Source organism: Molothrus aeneus, chromosome 3, assembly GCF_037042795.1.
Source record: "Molothrus aeneus isolate 106 chromosome 3, BPBGC_Maene_1.0, whole genome shotgun sequence".
NCBI lineage: Eukaryota > Metazoa > Chordata > Aves > Passeriformes > Icteridae > Molothrus > Molothrus aeneus.
The window spans coordinates 24428823-24452734 of NC_089648.1; the positions used below are offsets into that span (position 1 = coordinate 24428823).

Sequence of the window (23912 nt, forward strand, 5' to 3'; positions counted from 1 at the left end):
TTTTCCGGAGAAGAACTGATCAGTGATTAGTTGAAGCCGCTATCTGATGTACCTTTAGCCTGAGCTATTAGTGTCCCAGAGGAGGGGAATATTTCCCTGTCCACAGGGTCATGCCAGCTGCAGAGACGCAGCGCGCCAGGAGAAATGGGGCTGCGGTAAGGGTGCCTGGAAAGGACTGCTTTCCAAACCAACAGGAGAAGGATTTCCACAGCTTTCCTAGAGACGACAGTCAAATCACTGCAGGGAACCAGACCTTCCACCACCACCACCACCACCACCACCACCATCATCATGAAGGAAACTACTGAAAATGTCTCTCTGGACGATGCCAGCTGGAGGCAGGTGATGTGCGAGGGTTCGGCTGTGAGTGAGAGCCGCGTGGAGTGGGGAGAGACCCGAGAGGCTCGGCTGTCCCGCGGCTGCAGCGCTGGCCGGGAGCGGGGAGAGGCAGGCACCCATCCTGCCGGGATCGGGGAGAGGCAGGCACCCATCCTGCCGGGAGCGAGGAGAGGCAGGCACCCATCCTGCCGGGAGCGGGGAGAGGCAGGCACCCATCCTGCCGGGAGCGAGGAGAGGCAGGCACCCATCCTGCCGGGAGCGAGGAGAGGCAGGCACCCATCCTGCCGGAAGCGGGGAGAGGCAGGCACCCATCCTGCCGAGATCCAGGGAGAGGCAGCCATCCATCCTGCCAGCGGGCTGGCACAGCCAGTGAGCCCCGAGGTGCTCCCGCTCCGAAGCAGGGAGCCGAGAGCAGGCACATCGCCCACCGCAGCACACTGGGCATGAGGCTGGTGCCATGCAAGCCCTGCTCAGGTGCCCCGTGGTGGAGCTGAGAGAGGGTCTCCAAATGTGTGCATGGGGAAGAAAGCCCCTGAGCATACCCTGGACTGGCTTTCCCAGGAAAGCCTTCAGTCTGGATCCCCACATTTGCTGTGGAGCACCTGTTTTCAAAAATTAGGTTCAGCATAAGGAAGGGCTCGGAGTGCTTTGGCAGCAGGGCTACTTTGGAAGGCTTTCCTGGGGCTTCTCAGGCTGCTTGGTGTGATGCTGCTTTCTACTGAAAAAAATAATCAGCCTTGTTTGCTGTGAGGGCAGAAGGTGCACGCAAAGATCATGGTCATCCTCTGCCAAAGACACACAGGGAACAGGTACATTTGCCTTGGCTAGGGTTGGAGTCTGACAAGCACAGGGAAAGCACAGGGCTGTGGGAGAGATATGGCTGGCTGGAAGGAAAACTGCAGGCATGCACACAGAGCTCAACCCAAAGCTAGGATTTCGTCATTGCAGCTCTATGCAAAAGGGCCAAGTAGGCTCTTGTTATTTTAACTGATATCTCAGAACATTAAGTTCCAGCTGATAAATGGTGAATTTAAAAAACAAAAGAGAAGAAAGAGACTGCACTAGTGGCTGTGTTTTATTTGTTCATAAAGCCTCCAAGGAAACAAGTCCATGTGGAATTCAATAATGGACATGCTTCCAGTGAACCTTCTTTTTTAGCTGCCAAAATGCATCAATTGATTGATGCAAACCAATATTGATTTTGATTCAGTAGACTAACACTGAATTATTCAGTAATATGCACCATTTTGATTCAGTACACTAATACTGCTGAAGTAGTACATCTTTTTTCCTCAAAAAAAGTCTAATCTCTGTGTAGTGACATGACATATATCTCCATTTTCAAAGTTTTCCCTTTTAATCTGAAAGCAACTAGAAGAGCACAGTACATTATGTTTGGCCCTCATACATGTCACTAGAACAAAGTACTTTTTACACTGACAGTGAGTGTGAACTGATAACTCATTTTAACTCTTCAGACTTTTGCACTACAGTAACTCATCAATAATACTGCTACATCCCATAAATACATTTCCCTTTGTGCTTCATCTTTTCTGAACTCAAGACTTTAGCATCACTTTAGTTATTGTAATTAACTGTTGTAATCCACCTAACAACTTTTCCAGACCAAGACGCGGGATAGTATTTTTCACCCTGAAGAAGATAACAGTCTTTATTTCACATACAGTGGAAAATCAAATGTTCTGGAGGTCAAAGAACTCAACTACCAGGTAAAAACTGTCATTTATACACCTCCCTTCAGCAGGAAGCGTATCCAGCAATGCCTTTTTCTATACCCAGACCATTTAAAATGCCAAATAAAGTTGATAAAGATCACACAACCGTTGCACAGTCAGTTTGTGAGCAGAATCACACTCTCGGCTGCAATACTGACAGCAGACTAACCCCTGTATTGTAAATATATCTAGTAAAGTTAAGGGATAAGACAGGAATAGAGACCTGTTTCTAGGCCCTGCTTTGTTTCAGTCATGAGCAAAATGAATCCTCTGAGGGCTGGAGCAGAGGAACTTTCTATTCAGCTAAGGATGAAAGGAGCCCTTGGTGGCAAGAACGAGTATGTGGAAGGGGATATAGAGATGACTAACAAAGAGGATTTCAATGAGCCAGTGAAATATTTCATCTCCTCCTCACCATGGCATCTGAATAAGATTTCACAATTTTCAGTTTCCTTGAATTTCTAAATATATCTAAAGTTTGAAACACTTAAAATTGACAATAGTAATAAATTACTGAAGTAACAAAGGACACAGTTTTAGTGATTAACAGAAGAAGAAAGGCATGAAAGCATAGGTGGCTGCAAAAGAACTTCCTTCTAGGTATTTCTGAAGATGAACAATAATATTTTAATATATGCTTTGCTTGTAACATTGTAACTTTGAAGGTATTTGTTGTTAAATAGTTTATTGCTTGAATTGAAGGGACTTGTTTCCTTCTTTGTTAGGTTAACACAGCATCCCAGATTCCCTGGTATGAGAACCTTGCTCAGATGAAAATGCCCTGGACCTGGAAATCAGATCCTCGTTCCCATGTGACAGTAATCCAAAATCTGAATCTAAAAGTGAGAAGTGGTCAGATGCTTGCAATTATAGGAACCACTGGTAAGAGCAACCACATTTTATTATATGGGCAGCTCTCAGATAAAATGAACACAATCTTGAGCAACACTCTGCAGTCTTTATGATGTTAAAATCTAGTTGAGAGAAAACTATTGGAGTGTCAGTAAAATACATTCTTTGAGTGACATGATGAACAAGGAAACAAAGAAAATACTGAAGGGGAAAAATATTAGAATTCATTTTCAAACCAAATTCTGTTATGCCCTGCCCACATCTGCGTTCTGTTTCCTGAGTTATAGCGAGGTATTGTTACAAGTGTGGCCTGGCACCTCCAGATCTGCTGGACGTGAATCAGTTTCATGGCTCAGATTCAAAACAGGCCAATTGCAGACCATACTCAGATAGCAAACAAATGAAGCCAAACCCCATAAGAAAGATCAGTGCCAACTTGCATAACTGTAAGCAGGAATTCCATTTGGACTGAAACAATTCTAACAGGATAAAATATTGCATTTGTGTTAATTAATAGAAACTTACAGAGAAGAAAAGACAGTTCCTCTTCTGTCTGGTGTTAGTGCTTTATTACATTGGGGTTTGGTTTTTCCTTCCATTTTCTGGTGGGACTGGTCAAGGGGGAGAAGAAGTAGAAAGTGCCATACTTGGGAGGTGAAAACCCCCATGCTGTCTCTCCACTAGAGTCTTGCATCAGGTTAGTGATTTGGTGAAAATTCCCTCTCTCAAAGGCAAGGCATATTTGCCAAAAAAGTTCTAACTTTATTCCTAAAAAATGAGTTTTCTTTTCTATTGCCATGGGAATCTTTCCTTAGCAGATATTGTTAAAGTAAGTGAAGCTTACCTTAGATATTCATTCTCCTGATAATAAAAGGAAAGCTTTGTGATGAAATAACATACTAAGTTATAGATATAGCACCTTTGTAAGGCAACATACACTGAGCACAAACCCCTTTCAGCAAACTAGTCAAACTATTTTCAAAAGCTGTTTATCATCTATTTCATCAAATGCCTTGGTAAAATGGATTAAACTGCTGATGGGTTTCACATTGTCAATGGCAATCAATATGTCACTCTTAAACAGAGCAATACATGGTTTACAGATGGATGGGTTTCTTTCTTAAGATGTATGTATTAAGAAGCAAGTGTGGAGTTAATCTTTCAACAAGGAGACTGGAAATAAATGACACCTAATCATAAGAGAGTTCTGTGTGTTTACATACAGAATCATACAACAAAAAGGAGAAATTCATTTGCTGTTTAACTCCAGATCGGGTTTTGTTTTCATTGTTTTACTTTTCTTACCTCTGGGTATGAACCAGCTTTTCTTAATTATTTAAATGACTTTTTGTCTAATTCAAGTCATAATAATTTTTATTTCAATCGTGATTAATGTTCTTATTGTCTGTATAATCATTCAATGCCTTAGTCATTCAGCTGATCCAGCTGCTGTTTCTGAATTCACAAATCCCTCCACAAAGAAAGCTTTTGCTGAGCATTTGGGTGCCAGCCCTGCAGTCAGGACAGGACCATCTCTGACCCGTGCTTCAAAAGTGAAAGGGACTTACGGAAGAGATAAGAGACACTTCTTGTGCTCGTGAAGCCGTCCTCAAAGCCCAACTACCCAGTTTTGCTGAGAAATGATAAGGGTTCAAACCACATACTCCATTCCAGAGGGGAGAGATTTCCTTAACAGGAGCTTATAGTCAGTGTTTTCTTTGAATATCATCCTGTCTCTGTGACTTTGGAAAACTTAAGGAGGGGTTGGCAAATATATTTTTTTTTCCCTTAACATCTCTGTCTGTGACAAGATTGCTTTTCAAAACCATCCCTTGGAAATTAATTTTCAGTTTTTATTTTTCTAGCTGGTGGAAAGACATCCTTGCTTGACGTGATAACCTGCCGGGATCATGGAGGCAAAATCAAGTCTGGTCAAGTCCTGATCAACAAGGAACCCAGCACTCCCCAGCTTGTTAGGAAATGCATAGCACACGTGAGGCAGGATGACCGACTGCTCCCCCACCTGACTGTCAGAGAAACACTATTGTTCGTTGCCAAACTGCGCCTTCCAAAGTTTTTTTCAGACTCACAAAGGAAAAAAAGGGTAATTAAGCTGTTGGAAAAAATAAAGTTGTCAAAAATGTGTCTGACAGGAATTATCCAAGAGATCCTGTGTGTTTGGAGTCAGAACAGCTAATCTGGCATTTTTTAATGTAGATTATGAATTATAAACCTTTTTCATCTTTCAAGATAGAAACCAGCAATTGTTCCAAAGCTCACAAAAAATGACAATCTAGAGAAAGCATTAGAGAGGCTGAACGACGAACTAAATTTTTGATCGCTGAGTCTTTTTTAATGTTACCTCTAAAATCAAGATTTGTTTTCAAGTGTCTCTAGCACAGAAATATCCAGATGAATTTTAACCACATTAATCATATTTTCAGTTGTACCTATGCACGAATGTGCAAATGAACTCTTGCTTGACGCTTGTCACCCTCGGATCCCCGCAGGTGGAAGACGTGATCGCAGAGCTCCGCCTGCGGCAATGCGCCAACACCCGGGTGGGGAACGAGTACCTGCGGGGCGTCTCCGGGGGAGAGAGGCGCAGGGTGAGCATCGGCGTGCAGCTGCTCTGGAACCCGGGTGAGCACAACTCGCACCTTCCTGGGCACACCCCACACCACCTGGGCATAACGGAGCACTGCGGGAAGATGGAAACTTTCGGGGAAGAGACACACACGCAGTTGCCTCTAGGGCAGCGGGAGGAGTTCGTACTCGGGGCACTTAACAGTCCTTGCCACACCCACTGCCTGCCTTTCCACAGCACAGTTAGTGACTGCTGCTGGTCCATTTGCTTCAGTTGCAATCAGTGCTGATCACAGACAATACTGTAATTATTACAGGAATAATTCTGTAAACAGAGCGTTTAAGCAGCTGACACACTTTTGCTTCAGTCACCTTTGCCAGTGGAAAAGTGGAGACAGGGGCAGAGCCCCTAGGAGCCTTCACCCAGCACAAAGATTGCTCCAAGTTGCCTGAAGTTACTCTCACAGCAGTGCTCTGGTTTGTGCATATCAGTATAAGGTTTGGGTTTTATCCAACCACGTGCCACAAGTTACTTTGGCTTGTTTTAACATGGAGATTGTCTTCCTTCCCTCTGACACAGCCCCCATTTACATGTGCAGTATCAATTGGAAAGGTCATTTTCTTCACTGTAGTCAGTCATTGCAGTCTTGTGCAACTCACTGACATGGCTTCATGTTGCAGGTGAAATAGAAACTTCCATTGTCCTCAGTAGAAGCAAAACATGAGGCTAAATCCACAGCTGATTTTGCTGGATTGAATCCCCTCTTTGATCTTACATATATGTATCAAAAGCACCACTAACCTTGACTGAGCCTCTTGTCTAACAGGATTCCCCATCAGCTTTTTCCCTAGGAAGTGGATTTGAAAACTTTTTGCTTGTAAAAAGTTATACTTCTGTAGTTATGGGGAAAGCAGGTTTTTGCTTTTTTAAGAAGTGATGCTCAGAAATAGCTGTACTGAAGTAAAAAAAAAAATATTATTTTCTTCAAATTTAAAAATAATGAGTGAAATTTCGTGCACTAGCACCATTTCACTTAGAACATATTTTCCAAACCAAACATGCTGCTTTCCACAGCTAAACTTACTGTCTTTGGCAGGAATACTCATACTTGACGAACCCACATCTGGACTGGACAGTTTTACTGCACATAACCTTGTGATAACATTATCCAGACTGGCCAGAGGAAACAGATTGGTTCTTCTTTCACTTCATCAGCCCCGGTCAGATATCTTCCAGCTGTTTGATTTGGTTCTTCTGATGACTTCTGGACTCACTGCCTACTGTGGAACAGCTAAAGACATGGTCCAGTATTTCACAGAACTAGGCTATCCCTGCCCAAGGTACAGCAATCCTGCAGATTTTTACGGTCAGTATCAAGCACTGTCATAAAAAAGGGAAATCATTTGCTTTCCTAAGTGGCTAGGTAATGGTGATTTTTATTGACCATGACTGTCTCAGAAATTCCTTGTAAATAACCCAAATCAATACTGCAGCAAGTTCACTTTTTAATAGGATCCTTATTTGTCAGTACAGGAAATGTAGCAAAAACAAGAGGTACGAGAGGACAAAACTAATTTTAAAAACACTCCTTCTAACAGTGCCAGATGCAGTAACTTGTCAACATGTTTAACATACTTATCCCCATGTTTTAGCTGGTTGAAACATCTTCTCTGGGAAAGACACAGATAAACTGATCAACTGCTTTCTGTAGGCAGTTCTCTGATTTCTCAATTTCTCAATTAAGAAAATAAGCTAATTCCTAGTCTGAGACAAACCTGGAACAGGTACTGGGAAAAAGTAGTGCTGCCCTACAGGAGCCCAATGGAAGGTAGAAAATCCCAACCCAAATCAGCAATCTTTTTACTCCTCAAAGAAAGTTTATGTGGTTTCAAATCCATTCATTTTCTGGGTTTTGCAACGTGGAAAAAGAATCTGCCCTGTTAATCTAATGGCAGGAATCTTTTAACAGAGGCTGGTTCAATTCCAGCCCTTAGGTCTTTGCACTCAAGTTGGCCAGAAAACCTGGTAGAGACCTCAGACAACCACAATGTTGTTGAGTAATCTCTTCAGCTGTGCCTGTGTGGCAGGCAGTGCCAGCCGCACAGAGATAAATTGAAGTTAACCTTGGTGTCAAGCCCCACAAAAAGACCTTTGTCACCATCAGGGTTCAGAGCGGTCCTGAGCCAAGCACAGCCTTGGGGAAGGCTTGCAGCACCCCTGGATAGGAGTGGAGAACCAGAGGAGTCCTGGGGAAACCCATAGCTCCAGCCTGTGGTTACAGAGACAACAACCTGTGTCGTGGGGGTTGGGAGGGCAGAGAGGCAGGGGAAGATCACTGAATGGTGTGCACTGAGTGAGTACCCACAGGAAAAGAAAGGAAATATGGGCAGCAGGAAGGTAGAAATAGGACGGGATGGCAGAACAATAGGACAAGATGAAATATGGCTTCTTGTCCTATTTCCACTTATCTTTGTGGAAATAGGATAAGATGGCATCCACAGCAAGAGGGAGCAGCTGATGGAAACACTCAGATGCTGGCTGTATGTCAGACAGAGAAACAAGCAACCAGGACAGAAGGGAAGGCAAAGAATTTGTGATGGACTCTTCCTAAGAGTGGCTGAGCAGACATGATCAGCACAGTGCAAGGAGTCAGGAAATGTGCAGTGATAGTTCTCTCAGAAAGCATCTGTAAAACTTCAGATATTGTCAATCTACACCAAAGGTCAGCATGGGAAAATACTACTGTAAGTTTAGATTAAAAAAAAAAAAAAAAAGCTAAGTCAACTATTATTGGTATGACTATGTTGTCCTTAGATAATATTCCTTTTGGACTTTCTCAGTATCAGGTAAAGTTTATGGCACGTCTGTAAGATACAACTAAGACAGTAACTATGATTGTGCACATGAAGAAAAAACGTGATTTAAGTCAAAATCACATAAAAGACTGTAAATGCCTACATGACAGGAAGGAAATTCAAACTATTTTTCTATTTTTTCTCAGCACTGTTCTCAAGGTGCTGTGAAATTTATAAAAATCTGAAATAGTAGTTTATAATACTATAATAAGCAATTATGTAATATCTCAGTGATTCATTGAGTGACTAGGTAAGAAACATACACATTAACAATCTGTTCATCTCTAATTACCTAAAATAACTGATAGTTTTAACTGTTGTAAGTTAATGAATGTACACAGGTTGGACTGTTTGCTCCCAGTTAAATCTCTGATTCTAAACACATCGTAAAGTTATTTATTCTATAGCACATGGACTCAAATCAAGTAATGTCTTGCAGTTGACTTGACCAGTATTGATAAACAGACTGCAGAAAAGGAGATGGAAAGCCAAAAAAGAGCAAATACTCTTGCCAACTTGTTCTTAGAAAAGGTCAAACATTTTGATGATTTCTTATGGAAAGCTACTGAAGGAGACAACACTGACACCACAGTCATCCAGCAGAGGTAAAGAAAAGAGTGTCATAGAGAAGAACTGGAATAATAGCTACACCTTCTGCTAATCTATTTTTTTTTTCTCATTTTCTTTTGGGTAGGAATTCAGAAGAGGTTATCAATATGCCTCACCATTTAAATGATCAATTATCAGGAGCCTTGAAGCAGTTCACAATATTATTAAGGTAATCTTGTTCTGTATTGTGCCCATTTGTATTTCAAATCATCAGAAAGAGGCACAGAACATCCCACCCCAATTGTCTTCCTTCAGGTTTTCACCATGGTAGACCTGAAATACTTGGTGGCTACAGGTGCTTCATAGGTTTGATTAGGTAAAACCCTTTACAGAAACAGGGAGCCCAACTCCTGTCCTCGCCAAAGCCAGCAAGTTCCAAGAACTGATTTGAACAGTGGCTGGGGCTATGTGTCTGAATATAACTGGCATTAGTAAGTGTTATATCTTATGGTCAATATTGCTGTTTTCCTAGTCGTCAGGTCTCCAATGACTTCAGAGATCTTTCAAGATTACTAATCCATGGATTTGAAGCCCTTCTTATGTCATTACTAATTGGATTTTTGTACTATGGCCATGAAAAAAACGGACTCTCAATTCGTGACACAACAGCACTGCTGTACATGATAGGTGCCCTTATCCCATTCACAATAATTTTGGATGTTATTGCCAAATGTAAGTGTCAGTCTTCTTGTAAATGCTATTAGGAATCAAAATGAAAAAATTCTTAAATCTATGAAAAAAATAAGCATATTAACACAACCCAGTGTATTTGTTCCTACCCTGCAGGTCATTCAGAAAGAGCAATGCTTTATCATGACTTGGAAGGTGGAATGTACTCTGTTAGCCCATACTTCTTTGCTAAGGTAATTGGTTTTGTCGCCAGGAAATACAAACAGCCGTCTTGAACATTAAAAAACACAAGCAAAACAAAGCCTTGTTATATAAATAATCACATTCATATCAGACTTTGTTCTTTTGTGTCTGCCAGCTAAAGCTATCAGTCTCATTTCCTTAGTATTAATAGATTAGGCCTCACACTAGTTTAGAATTTTGCCATAAATCATGGCTGAGATCCCACACCCAGAAAAGCCAAAGTCTTTGGCCAAAACGTGAGAAGTCTCAGACTCAGATTTCCAGGTTTAGACAATTTTACATACCTGCTATTTAATTCACTGCAGCATCTCTGAAAGTCTGCTTACATATCTTGAGCTGTAAAACAAAACATTTGTATCAAATGCCAAAACAGAGGTAAAACAGAAATGACAAAATGCTCTGATATTTCCAGTTTGGGCCTGCATTGGTCTGAGCTAAAAAATGTGCATAAAGAGCCAGAGTTTCTAGAATTAAATTTAGAACTTTTAAAAAACAACATTCTCTTTTTCACAAGGATTTTGAATAATCCCTCTTTTGTGATGTTAGATGAGTTCTGCCTGCCATGGCATCTGTAATTTAGGTTTCCATTTCTGCACAGGATTTTAAATGCTTATTAGTGGTTGCCAGAGAAAAAAATTCTTTGCATTGTGTCACAAAGATTGCACATTATTCACAGAGAAATCGATGTAATTTGTTACAACCTTAGTATTAGAGGATACTAGCAACTCTCTTTGGAAGAATTAATACTCTCTTGTATACCTCTTCAGATATTTGAGAAAATCCCAGTTATGCTTTTGTTTTACAATGACTCAAGTTGCTACCTGGACTGCCTTTGGGACAAGGTGGTGAGGAGACCAACAGCCAAATTTGTCTCAAATTTGACCTCACATAAGTTTCAACTAAATTGGGACAAAAAATTCAGTTGCCACGAGTCAGTAACAGTATTACTGTTATCAAGCACACCAGTTCACAGCAAAAGTGTATTGGGTTCTTAGACTCTCCCAAAACTCTTAACAAAACAAGCTGTAACAATTAGTTTTAGGCATTGTCACAGCAGGAGAAAAACAAACCCTTAGCAAGGGTTTGTTTCTGTTGTGGATTGGTTTTGCATGTCACTGGCAAGCCCAAACAGGGAGATGATTGCATTCTAAGGGAGTATTTCCTATAGCTTTTATAAACAGTCCACAAGTACATTAAGGCACATCTCATGTATTTTTGTAATTATCATTCACCTTTTTCTCTTTTTTTAAAATTTTCTTTTTCATCTTCCCAAACAGATTCTGGGGGAGCTCCCAGAACACTGCATTTTTGTTGTAATTTATGGGATTCCCATCTACTGGCTGGCAAACCTTGTTCCTGATCCAGAACATTTCCTGCTGAACTTCCTGTTGCTGTGGTTGGCTGTTTACAGTGCCCGTGCCATGGCACTTTGGGTGGCAGCTCTGCTGCCGACCTTACAGCTCTCTGCCTTCATTGGCAATGTCCTCTTCACATCATTCTACCTCAGTGGTGGTTTTGTGATAAGCCTGAACAGCCTCTGGACAGGTAGGACAAAGCTCCCACCCTCCCTCCAAATTGAAACATCAACGGTTTTCATCAGTGACAGTGTGTCCTGTGCAGGAAAGCTCAGCTTTATTCTTACCTTTGCAATTATCTTCTTGGATGGTGACAGTGCAGTCAGGTCACCCATTTTACATCAGTTTCTCCATCTGAAAACGAGGCAACAAGAAGTTTGGCCAAAAAAGCAATTGTGAAAGGGTAGCTTCTTATGTGGTTGCTGAATTCTTCAGTAAAAAGAATTGTATTCAAAAGAGGAAGATGGAGCTCCAGGAAGACTTAGTTGACAGGGGGAGTTTGATGGATATGGATATTAGCTAACTCCTGATTTCCCATCTCCATGTAACTATGTAAAGTATATCTGCCATTTTGTCCAATAATAAACTGTCACATGTTTACAGCCTCTGGCTGTCAAGAAGTGAGACAAACCTGCTGTATTTGGCAGCAGCACAGCAGTATTCTAGGTCTCAAGTTTCGTGTGTATGAATCAATTTCTGTCATTTTCTTTTTCAGTTCCTTTTTGGGTTTCAAAAATCTCTTTTCTCAGATGGAATTTTGAAGGAATGATGCAAGTTCAGTTCACTGACACCACATATGAAATGACTGATCGAAACATTACTTATCAAATACCAGGAAAACTTGTAAGTCAGTAATAAAATTTGTTGCACACATTGATAAGAAATTGGAAATTTCTAAAGAAATTGCTATTTATATGCCTGTCATATATTATCATTTTATCATTTAAATAGATGGTGTAGGCCTCAAATTTGGCAATTGCCAAATCAACACACGAAGCTGGGTTACACTTGGTTGTAAAATTGTTCCTGAACATAGTCCCACAGCAGTCACTCCTTCTATGCCTTTCTTTTAGTTGAAGAGAAAAAACAAAATACTAAAGGGCAACTCTTTCCTACACCAGCCCCAACTATGCACTTTGCTGGAATTCTTTAGAAGCTGAGCTGTGTTCTTGTGAGATAGGAATAGCCTAGCTGCAACCCTCTATCAAACCACCCTGGAAGCTACACCCAGGATGGAAAACAAGAGAAGGTAGCAGGGGCCAGGGAAGCTTACACATAAAACACACTTCACAGATCCAGCACGAAAACGTTGTGCCTTTTCCTAATTTTATGTTACTGGTCACCACAGGTCACTCAGGCTCTGGACCTGGACTCCCACCCTCTCTATGTGAGCTACCTTGTCCTCACTGGCATCATCTGCAGCTTCCTGCTTTTATACTATTTATCTCTGCGCTTCATCAAGCAGAAATCGACCCAAGACTGGTAAGGGCAGCGGAGGCAGCAGGTGTCGGCCTCCCTCGCAGGAAGACAGGGGCAGCAGGCTCCCGCAGCAGGAGCAGCCGCCCGGGAGGCGGGAGCGGCGGGAGCGGCAGCGCGGCTGCCACAGGATGGCAGCAGAAGCCCAGGAGTCGGGACGCCGGCGGAAGCCTGCCACGGACCTCGGCTGCAGCCTGGGATCGGGGGCGGGGTGGGCTTTGGACTCTGGCTTCACTTTGCGTTTTGCTGCACTTACGGTTTGAGCGAGTGACAAGGCGCTTGCGAGTCCTGCACATCTGGAAATTGTCCGAGCTGTGGGCCACCGATGTAAAAGGACCCATGGCATCCTGTAATAATAGCTGATGTTCTAGTCCATAATGTTTGAACATACGGTGATCACTTACTTAATTCAGAGGGCTACAAGAGAACAGGATCAAAACACTTTCTGTGGCATGTATGACATTTAACATAAAAGATTTCACAAGTGCTGCAGGAGAACATGCAAGGATGGAAAACACAATTGTTAACTACTCTGTGTTCTAATTGCTTATGTGTTTTAAAGCTTTATTTCTGTGTTTTAAAGCTTTGCCTTTGTGTTCCAGTAATATGCTGATGATGCCCAAACCAGGTATTTGCTCACTGTAGGGATGAGACCTTGTAACAAATAAAATTATCTCACCTTCTTGGATTTATTTTTACAATATAAATGCATATCAATTGTGTGTTATTAATGACATCTGCCTCCATTGCAAAACACATCCTAGCACTTTGCCAAGTTTGCTTCCTAAGGTTCTCAGGTAGAAAACACCAACCTGCCCTTGAGTAATTAAAAATCTAACTATGCAACCTATTAATGCTTGCCATAGTGCACCTAGTTATGCTCAGAAAATGAGTATCAGTAAATACATGGCTGTAATTAAAAGAGTCATGGTAAGTGCAAGCACAAATTATGTGTACAGTTGCTGTAAGCATTTTGTAAGATTAGCTTGCTTGCTTTTAAACATTTAGATGCATTTCTCTGTTCCTACATATAGAAACCCAAAGCAGATTGTCTACTTGACTTTCACTTGCACACTGCACACAGTGGAAAACTCCTAATGTAATCAGTTGTAATGTCCCAGATACTGTCATGTAAATTGTGAGGTTTGGTTGGTTTTGGTTGTTCTGTTTTGGGGTTTTTCTGTTTTTTTTTTTTTTTTCTTTTCTTTTGTAAGAAATAGGAACGAAAGAACAACTGTGTTTTATTATTCTCTTTGGCAGTCAGGACTGCCAAGTTACTTTCCACAGGTTCCACATGGTATTAAATTCCCAGGAGGACTCTGGTCAGTAGATGTTAAGCAGGTCTGATAAAATAAGATCTTCAGCCCCAGGCAGCAGTAGGAATCCAAGACACATTCTAAGGTGAATCCTACCATTTCTTTCTTGTTCTGCTGCATTTGATTTAAAAAACCCCCACTTGATCTGATCTTAGTGCCATTTTGAAATTATCAGATTTTCACTGCCTTTTAGTGGCAAAGCCAATTCTTTCAGTCCAATTCAGCATCATTAAATTGTCAGAATAGCAGCTTCCTGTTTGATTCTTAATTATTCCTTTTTATTATATTTAAGACACTTAATTTTTTTTAAAGTGGTTTACTCTTCTTTGTAATGATCTGTTGTGATTAGAATCTCTTTTATATTACACTGAAGTTTTAAGGGTATATATTGGTACTTCTAGTCTAAACCTCTATTTTCAAGGTATTTAGAGGATTAAATTCTAGGCTGACTCTCTGTTGTGAATTCACTTTGATGTTTAATAAAAAAAAAAGGAGCGACACAATGGGAGAAATTAAAGACATAAGGGACAGCTCTGAATTTTAGGGGCATATTGTCATGCACAGAAATCTTCAGGCATCTAGATAAGAATATACCATAGCCTTAACTTTGAATTTCCTTCCTTTTGTGAAATTAGTCAGGCTGCTGACATTACTTAAACAGCCTTTTTCCATTTAATATTCCACCCTCTCACCATTATGCAGCAGGACCAAACGGTGTGAGTGTTTCAGAGGTGGTGTTATGACAAGGCTGGATGTATCCATAATGGGGACTTGAGCGGTGAGCCGAGGAACAGCCCGCGTGCGGAGTGCGGGAAGAGCTATCATAGGATGTGGCCAGGCCTCTGTTTACACAGAAAAAGCTCATATTCTATATACTACAATTACATTAGCACGCTGCCTATGATCATATCTTGTTTCCTTGATGCCGAGAGATGGGGAATCTAGGCTGTGATTATTGTTCCAGGCTTTAGCAATAAGAAGGTAGGAGCCTTGAAATACCAGCAATTAGCGTTCGTGCCTAACAATAGCATCCGTGGGGCTGTGTGCGGAGAAGAGCTCAGGCACCAGTGGGTGGATGACATACAACCTGCCCCACTTGCAAATAATGCAGGTTTGGGGGAATGATGTCCCTCTCAGCCAGGGAAGGTCATGCCATGCTCCCACTGCAGAGCTGCTGCTGCAAAAGCAAATGGCTGGTGAGGCACTAGAAGTCTTCCCATGAGCTCCAACCAAGGCTCAAAGTCATAACTGAATTTCAGCACAGCTTTGCTTCCAAGTGTGAGAGTAGCCATTCCTTTTCCTTAGACTCTTCCTGCATCAGCAGCAGCAGCAGCTCACTGTGCCCTCCTGCCTGCACTCCCTCTATCATATAACCAGAGCTGCTGCAGTGCACAACAATCTCAACACTGAGAAGGAAGGCACAAGGAAGGCACTGCCCAAAACTCACCGTGCTGCCCACTCTGCCCAAAACTCACCGTGCTGCCCATTCCACAGGGCCAGTACAATCTTAGGGACTTTAGCAGCATGGAAAGGCAGATGTAACTGAGCAAAGCACTGCCCACCAGTCTGACAGTGCCACCATCCCAAGGATTCACCAGTGGCTGTCTTTGGTCTCCCTATATCCTCCCTGGCCAGCTTCAGAAGGGATCTCCTCAGCTGTAAGACCCGGTCCCTGCTCCTGCAGGGAACCAAGTCAGTGCAAAACCGGTTTTGAACCGGCACCACATTTAATTGGTTACAGGGTTTCCAGGCTGTTTGAACTGTGCACAACCCAGCTGCACCAGTCTCTGGGGCTGCAGTGTGCAGATGTGTCCAGTTTGGGAATGGGATTATCAAACACAAGCAACAATGACATTTGTAAGGAAAATTCACCAAATTTAGAGCCACAAAAGTCGTTGTTGGTTACATGGATACTGATCTGTTGAGAAACAGATTTAAAAATTCCCTTTATTAGTTTAGTATTTGATATGGCAAGAGGTGGGAAGTTCTTCCCCAATTTCCATTCCAAGTTTATGCAGTCTCCACTATGCCATATTAAAAACTGGAAAATGGATTCTAGAAACACTGCCCTGCATACTGGCTCATAGTGTTAGTCCTCCAAAATATTTTTAACTTCTCCTTGGGGAAGGACTTGCTTTCACTATGGCTAGCCTAAATTAATAAGTAGTTGCCAAAAATTGCATTTCATTTTTGTTCATTCCAAAAATCTCTTCAGAAATGCTAGCTAAGTAACAAGTATCAATAGCCATTCCTTTTAATAAAAAAAAACCCATTAAATTCCTTTAAAAAAATCACAGACAAGATCACAAACATGGAGATTCTTTGGGTTAAAAAAATTGCAGGTGTTGGTGTGTCCACTTGTACCAGAAATAACAAACCTTTCAGGTTATAGCCACTGTGATTAATTTTAATGGCAGTAGACAAGAAACAGTGTACACAGAGCTCTGTGACATGCTGCTTTTTTTTTATATATACTCTGAGAGCCAAGACAAGCCCTTCATGTGTTAGCAGCTATTAATTAAGGCAACAGTGTTTAAGCAGTGGGTTGAGGTAATTTTAAAACTGCTTAACCCTTTTCAGAACTGCTGAGCTTTAGAAAGCACGCATATATATGTGTGTGTTCATGTTAATATGTAGAAGCATCTGCATGAATGGATTACATACATATGTATATACACACATTACCAATGCCTATGATTGTTCTTTTCTTTTTTTTTTTGTAGAGAATATTTAAAAAGCAGTTCAAATCCATAATTCGTAGAAGTGCTGTTGCCAATTTATATAATAAATATAAGACTGTTTGTTGACATTTATTTTGTCATTAAATCAAACTTAAAGGTTATTTTGAATTGCAAATTTTGCTGGCATTATTTTGCTTTCATGGTCACAATTAGATACTTGTAATGCTTCCAGTGCTAAAAACCCTGCAACTTCAAACCCTCAACATTCACACCATGGCCTCAGAACCAGCATTTGTATGTTTTGCTCCTCTTTAAGCATCTGATCAGATTTTGCTACATTTCCTACTGCATCTCAGCACTGTTTCTGCCCCACAGTAGTTTTTCATGTGGAACAAGTGGGTTTAGAGGCCTAAGTGTTAAAAGTACTGGCCAGAGCTACATGGTGATTAAACAAACAATGCCACTTGCCTCAAAAATAATTTCTATGTTTTACACAAGTAAATTAGCCTGAATTTTCAAACAAATGCAGAGGAACTGGAAATCTAGGAACATTCTCAAGTAATCCAAACCAAAATGCACACAACATGTAATTGTCAATAAACTCCCAGTGCCTTGCAATATAACATTCAACACTATCAGGTCACAGGTAACATCATCAGTCTTCAAGACAGTACATTTGCTCACTTTCAGTACTGGAGGATGGGGGAAGTTTTTAGAAAACAACAGAAACTTTCTTAAAATAGAAAACCTTCACGTTTCACTGAGAAAATCAGAAGGAAGAAAACCAAACAATGTAGCAGCACTGCAGCAGCTCCTCCCTGACACAAGTAAACATGCTTCTCAAGATTCAATGCTGTGAAGATTGCCCTAAAAGAGCTAGTATTATCTTAACAACCACTTTTCAAAAACATTCGAATCTTCTATGACTCAGTTAAAAATAGCCAATCGTCTTGTGGCAGTGCTTCATCTGACCATGGAAAGGCATAAATCTGAAAAATGAGGGCTCCAAACCAGGCAGCAGAAAAATGTGCTACACAAAATGAAAACTTTCAAGAACAGGATGTGTAGTGCCCCTACTAGCTGCCACCAGGTACTGGATGTTATGCTACACAAGGCAGTTGCTGGGTTTCCAGGTGGGAAAGTTGGAGGTCAAACCTGTGGTGGCCATCAGCCCAAGAGACTCTGATCTCTGCTGATCAAGGCAGAACATCAACAACTTCTTTGCTCTTTTAGCATCCCTTGATAGAATCATTTAATCAACTTTTTGACTTGTAGTTCTTAGCAACAGGAGCATGAGCTGCCACTCCCTCCCCACAGCTACAGGGATATTTCAGGCAGTGGGCACAGTTCAAAAGCCAGCATGGTCCCACCAGCCCAACAGTGATCCTGCACACAGCACTTCTGGCCTCTCACACCACACACTGTACCTGCTTCCCCAATTCCCTACCCACAACTCCTCCAAATAATCATGTAAAAAAGCATTTTGGTCAAGTATTGTTGTTACCAAGAAAGGTGCATTGTTCTGGTTACAGCGGAGCTCAGCACCGACAAACGCCTTCCACACACTTGCTCCAGGCTCCTTCCTTCTAAAAGCAAGACAAAAGAAAGGTGAATGAGTATTTTCAGCTTTATGTACTTCACAGGGAATTGCTCAGTGCCTCTGTACTAGAAAAACCCCTTGCAGCTCGGTAGTATGTTCAGTGACAGGCGCGTGACAAATTTCCACTGGAAAAAAACTCCTGAACATGACTGACAATAGTAAAGCCACAAATTACCGTAATTTTATGCCCCCTGCCGCTAGTGGTACAAAACATAGTTTTCAACCTTGTTTTTACTTGCTGAATTTAGACAAATTCATAATGTTATTGATGACAGTGAGAAAGACACTCAAATGCAGAAATTGTATTCCTTGGCACAAACACAACTGGAGCACAATATTTTATATGTACTATAGGGGATGAAAAATATGGTTGTCATTAAATACGCATATATAAAAAGATGGAAAACTAGAGAATTCAAAATCATTAATTTCACATTATCTAGATATTTATTTTCAGCTATCACACACTTGATCAAGGGGTTTTTCCTTCTCCCTGGAATGCTGAACTGTTAACCAGGTGCAGTACATGATATTACCAGTGCTCTCTCTTGCTGAACATTAATGTTTGAAATGTAGGCTGTGTCAATAGTATCACAAAGAAATGCAAAAACCCTGTTTAAGCAAAGTCTACAGATATATTGCTCCTAATGGATTTTTCAGTGAGCATAAGCTTTCTATCCTATTTCCAATTTTTATAGTGTAATTTTACTTACAAAGGATTTTGAGGGCCCTAGAACTGGACAATTGCTAGAGATGATCAAGCTTTGCAGCTAACTAACCCCACACACAAACTGTTCTGTCTACTAACTAAACTGATGGGAGGGAAATCCCAGGGCACTCTACAAGTAACAAGGGCAATTGCATGATTGATTTTTGGTGTAGGCAGAAAGTTTTCCAGATTATGGCTCAGTAGCAGGCTCAGAAACTGGACACAGCTGCTTCAGTTACAACCTCACCTGAGGCTGCAATTCCAGTATCAGGAGACACAAAGAAATGGTGATGGGCCTAATGCTAGCCACAATCCTGTATCCAGACTCCTGTTCAGCACCACCCTGAACTACACTAACACCACACACACTCCTACAGCTGCTTTTGGATTTGAGAAGCGGGAGCTTGAAGAGGCTGCTGCTGGAACAAACTTCATTTGGGAATTTCTGGCCTGTGATGATGCTCCTCTCCCTTCAGCTGTGGTTACGGGGCCAGTGCCGTCCCAACTCCCCATGGGGGAAAGGCATGAGGGCCAGCTTGACTCAGCAGCTCTGATCTCTTCTTTGTGGCCTCCTCCTTCACTGAGCTGGGCTCAGCAGCCAACACACCCCTCACAGCCCTTGCTGCTGCCACAGCAGCACACCTCCAGGAGAAGGAGCTGAAGAGGAGTCGGCAGGAGCCATGCAAAGGGCAAAGGTCCATGGTGGTGAGTCATCAACCATGGCAGCTAACAAGCTTCAGGCTGCTCCTTCCCCTCATGGTCAGTCACTCCCTATCCCAATCACTCCCAAATCCCAGGCCTAAGGCATCATGTTGAAACTGCTGGTTTTGTCTGTTGAGACCTACAAATGCCATCCTCCCCAGTTTCCCTGTACTTCCTATCCCTTCAGAGTTCTTTTGCACTGATCCAGTATTTTGACAAATATATCCCTAATATATTCCCAGCCCATCTCCCATAAATAAAAATCCAGCACCCAAAAAAACAGCCTTTCAGAGCTGCCTTTGACAGCCTTGAAGGAGGTTAGCCACAACAACTCTGTCCTGTCCACACTCTCCTGCTTTCCCTCCAGCCCAAACTGCTTTCCACATGGTAAGTACACTCTCCACTCCTGCCCTCAAGACTCATCTCCAGCTATCTACAACCCTCCCAAAACTCCCTTTTCACATCTGCCCTGGTCTCATGGACTATGTGAGGAACAGCAGATACCAACTTCTTGCAAAGCCAAGAATTAAATTTGCTGCTGGTTGTCAAGGCTCAAGGCCAGACACCGGGGTTTGCTGCTTCCTAAGCCCTGACTTCAATGGCACTTGGAGCTGAGGGAAATAACTGTAAGAAACACAGAGCTACAAAGAGGTTGGTAGCAATCACTCCAGACAACAGCAATTCCACAGATATAGTGCTTTATCAGTGTTCAAGAGTAATCACATGAGAAATTGTGAAGCATTAGCCAATTGCAATATAAAGGTTTAAGAGTATCAGAGTGAAACCTTGCATTAATAGTTTTATCTAAAAGTAGATCAACGTGGAACTCCCATCTATAGCAGGCACTGCATGAGACAGTTTCTATTATCTCATTTTCTTAATTACAGGAAACAGTAGAGAAAACTTAAACCTCAAACTTCCATATCTTATTTCCATATCTAATGGGAAACCCAGCACTTTGTTCTTGGAGCTGAGGATCTGCACACTCAGGAAGATGCCCTCAGATTGAATTACAGTCTCAGCTGGAGCCACTAACTTAGAAGGATACTGGGTTTCCTCTGATTATTGATTCACAGAAGCACTGGCAAACCACAAGAGGCTGCAGCCATTCTGGAAAGGAAATACTTTTTGGCAGTTAGTTTACATAGAAATTATGAGACTAATTTTAAGAAATGCAGAGAAATATCTGCTAAAAAAAAGGCTATATTCAATTACAGTCTCAGCTTTTTCTTACATGCTTACTTTTTTCACCTTTACAGTAAAAATAAACCGGTGCAGGAAAGTGGACATTCTTTCTAGATGCTGACAGATTTCTCACACTGAACAGTGAGACCTCCTGGTCACATCTATCACTTCTGTCACTTTCTCCTCTGCTGTGTTCCTGGGGAGTCCAGAAGCATTACATGTTCAAAGCAAAGCACTAAATCCAGTAGTACCCTGGTGAACACACTACCAGTCTATTCCTCTGTCAGTATGTGCACTTATGATCCTCCCTTCACAGTTATGATTCCCCCTTGTCATGTAAACTGCAGCTGGAATCCTGCTGACTCAGGCAATTGCATCTATAAAAGCCCTCTGACTCACTGCCAGAGTCACAACCCCTTCAGCTACCCCATTTTCAACAGGGGGAACATATTAAGGAAGCGTGAAGACAGCTACTAACCTACCAAGCTGCAATTCTTGCCATCAAAAAGGGTCTCAGGAGACAATGAGTTGAACAAAGTGTTTTAGTAGATAAGGATAAAATCATAGCATGTAATTATCATGCTGCAAATGACTACATTGGTAGTTAACGAGGAAACTTTTCCTGTCTTGATCTCAAAAGCCCCAAAGCCCCTTGCTCCTGCCCATAATGTGTTAAGAGGCAGGCCCATAATGTGGTGCAGGGCACAGAAGTGAGATTAAGTCATGTCAATTCAGGCAGCAAGCTTTTCCCAGTCCTCTCAACCCCAATCAAGACACACAATTATGCAAACACATACACACTCCCACAATTTGCTTTCTACAGTAACATGTCAGGTCATGGCATGTCAGCAGGCTCTCTACTTCCCACGGAGGCCTCTGGAAAGGCATGCTCCCATCTCACAGACACTGCACCTGGTCTGGATCTTGCACAATCCCAGTTATCCACTAGCTGGTGGCAAATAATTCCATCCTGCTTTAAAGGGGTGCATGCTGTGGTCAGTGTGCCAGAGTGCGTTTGCTCTCAGGACCAGTAAATCACCGTGACAAGTTCACAAGGCTGCCATTCTGCATTTTCTCATCCTACAGGTTTCTCTCTTTGAAGAGGAGGAAATAATGAAACCGCCTACTTATTTGGTAAAGAAATGCCAACCTTCTAAACTGCACTTTTCTTCATGCTTGAAATGGCTGAGTCTCAGCACAACGATGCACAAGAAATATTATCATTTCAAGCGTGCTCTTGAAGAGTCGGCACAAATGCCGATTCTGCAAAACCCTCCCGGTATAACCTTGTTTCAGACTGAGATGATTGTGTCCCAGAGTGGCACAAATCCCTCATTGGCCCACATTTTAAAGACAGGAGAGACTGCACTTCTGTGTGTAATCATCCCTTAACTGCACATGAAACATTTACTGGAACAGGAAATCCAAAAGTATTATCACACAACAGCAGCCCATCCTTTGAATAACCTCCTTCTTCCTATCTCTGCCACAGAGATAGGCTGGGCTCCTGAGTCCAGGCTATTCCAATGGGATCCCAAATGGTCAGCATGTCCTTTAGCTCATTTCCCCGTCCCTGCTGCCATGAAACCCTGGTTCTGTTTGGTCTCATGTTCCTGCAGCGCCTCACTGATGGTTAATGGGCTCTGGAGCTGGCTTGCTCAGCCCACGACTTTCCATGAGGTCACTCAAAAGGCAATTCTGGAGCTGAAAACAATTTCACTTACACTCCTCAGTTACAGGCTATCAAATGTACTTATTATCTCTGTAACTGCAGCAATTACAGGGCATGGTTCTGGCTGAGAGGCAAACCAGCTAGAAGAAAAATGGACAGATGTTAACTAGCACCAATCCTGCATGGTCAGACCCCACCGTGGGCACTAGCAACACAGCCCTGCATCCGGCTGTGGCCCTGTGTGCTGCCCTCCTGCCTCAGAGGACAGCAATCTGCAAACATGACCCCCTGGCATCACAACACCGACCACTGATAGGTGCAGTACCTGATCCACAGCCTCATGAGACTTCACCTCCTTGTCAAAAAGGGAGTTCAGATCCACAGATCTGCTGTTAACTTCCTCTGTGGTGACCTGGAGTTTGCTTCAAGTAATATTCTCTTAATCCATGTGTTAGCTCAGCTCCAGCTGCATCTGTGCCCATTTCCTCGAGTTACGCTCAGCTGTGACTCCACTTACAGGAACACGGCTACTGCTGTGAAATGGAGAGATTCATGAGATGACCTCTAAAAACGAGCTGTGGCACCAGAGAAAGGGTTGCCAACTAGTTGACACAGTCTTCAATTATGCTGCTATTACATTGAAACACATGTAATGTAGCTGCAGCTTTAGAAAAAAGAACCATCTCCATTTGTGAAATGAAATAAACTGAGTCCTGCCTAGGCTTGCTTTCAGATAGGGCACGCAACCATTAGGCTGTGAATGAAATTGCAAACGTTAATGCCTTATCTTGACAAGGAGGAACAAAGGGTGCGAGGCGGTTCGAGCCACGTAGCTGCCGTGTGTTGTCGAGTCGACGCTCGTGGAGCGATGAAGGTCACAGCAAAACCACACCACCGAGGAGGCAGACACTGCTTGCATTCATCCAGCTTGCCTGGAGAAAAGAATTTACCTCTCCTCCTTCCTGATCAGTGAAGCCTCATTTTTAAACTACAGCAGGATTTTTCTGTGTATTTGTTAGTATAATAATTAATTAAATTGGAAGTTTAACTTAAAAAAATTAAGTCTGAATTTCTTTCTTTGACCATATAAGTCTTGCAAAATTTTGCCGAAACATTGAACGTACACATGAATTTTCAATTACCACAATATTGCCTATGTTGAAAAACTAAGAAAGATATCTTAGTTAAGATATGGCTGACAATGAAAGATTAATAAACAAAGCTGAAATGCACAGAAACAATCTTTCATTTCATTAAAACCTGTCTGAGGTACTCAGCAGGCAACGTGCTCCATTTGCAATACCAACATGCGCATTTGTGCGTTTCCATCATAATGCACAGAGATAACGGATGTATTTTCTACCT

General features: G+C 42.1%; 1 protein-coding gene across 2 annotated transcripts; it reads left to right on the forward strand.

Annotated features, from left to right (window-relative positions):
• The first annotated feature begins 291 nt into the window (after positions 1 to 291).
• ABCG8 (ATP binding cassette subfamily G member 8) lies at positions 292 to 12692 on the forward strand. Of its 2 annotated transcripts, none has more exons than XM_066547864.1 (13): positions 292 to 363; positions 1971 to 2069; positions 2801 to 2957; positions 4793 to 5031; positions 5438 to 5570; positions 6611 to 6880; positions 8809 to 8974; positions 9064 to 9147; positions 9451 to 9650; positions 9765 to 9841; positions 11129 to 11396; positions 11922 to 12049; positions 12555 to 12692. In XM_066547864.1, the coding sequence occupies exons 1-13, from the start codon at positions 292 to 294 to the stop codon at positions 12690 to 12692; spliced, it is 2031 nt and encodes a 676-aa protein (XP_066403961.1). The 2 variants fall into 2 exon arrangements, with proteins under 2 accessions (XP_066403961.1, XP_066403962.1); XM_066547865.1 differs by having other exon boundaries at positions 292 to 342; positions 1965 to 2069.
• The last annotated feature ends 11220 nt before the right edge of the window (positions 12693 to 23912 follow it).

Bases quoted from the DNA above. Each gene is read 5' to 3' on its own strand.
- ABCG8 (XM_066547864.1), top strand. From the start codon at position 292: ATGAAGGAAACTACTGAAAATGTCTCTCTGGACGATGCCAGCTGGAGG. The intron at 5,032-5,437 runs GTAATTAAGCTG...GGATCCCCGCAG, and splicing joins ACTCACAAAGGAAAAAAAGG to GTGGAAGACGTGATCGCAGA. The intron at 8,975-9,063 runs GTAAAGAAAAGA...TCTTTTGGGTAG, and splicing joins ACCACAGTCATCCAGCAGAG to GAATTCAGAAGAGGTTATCA.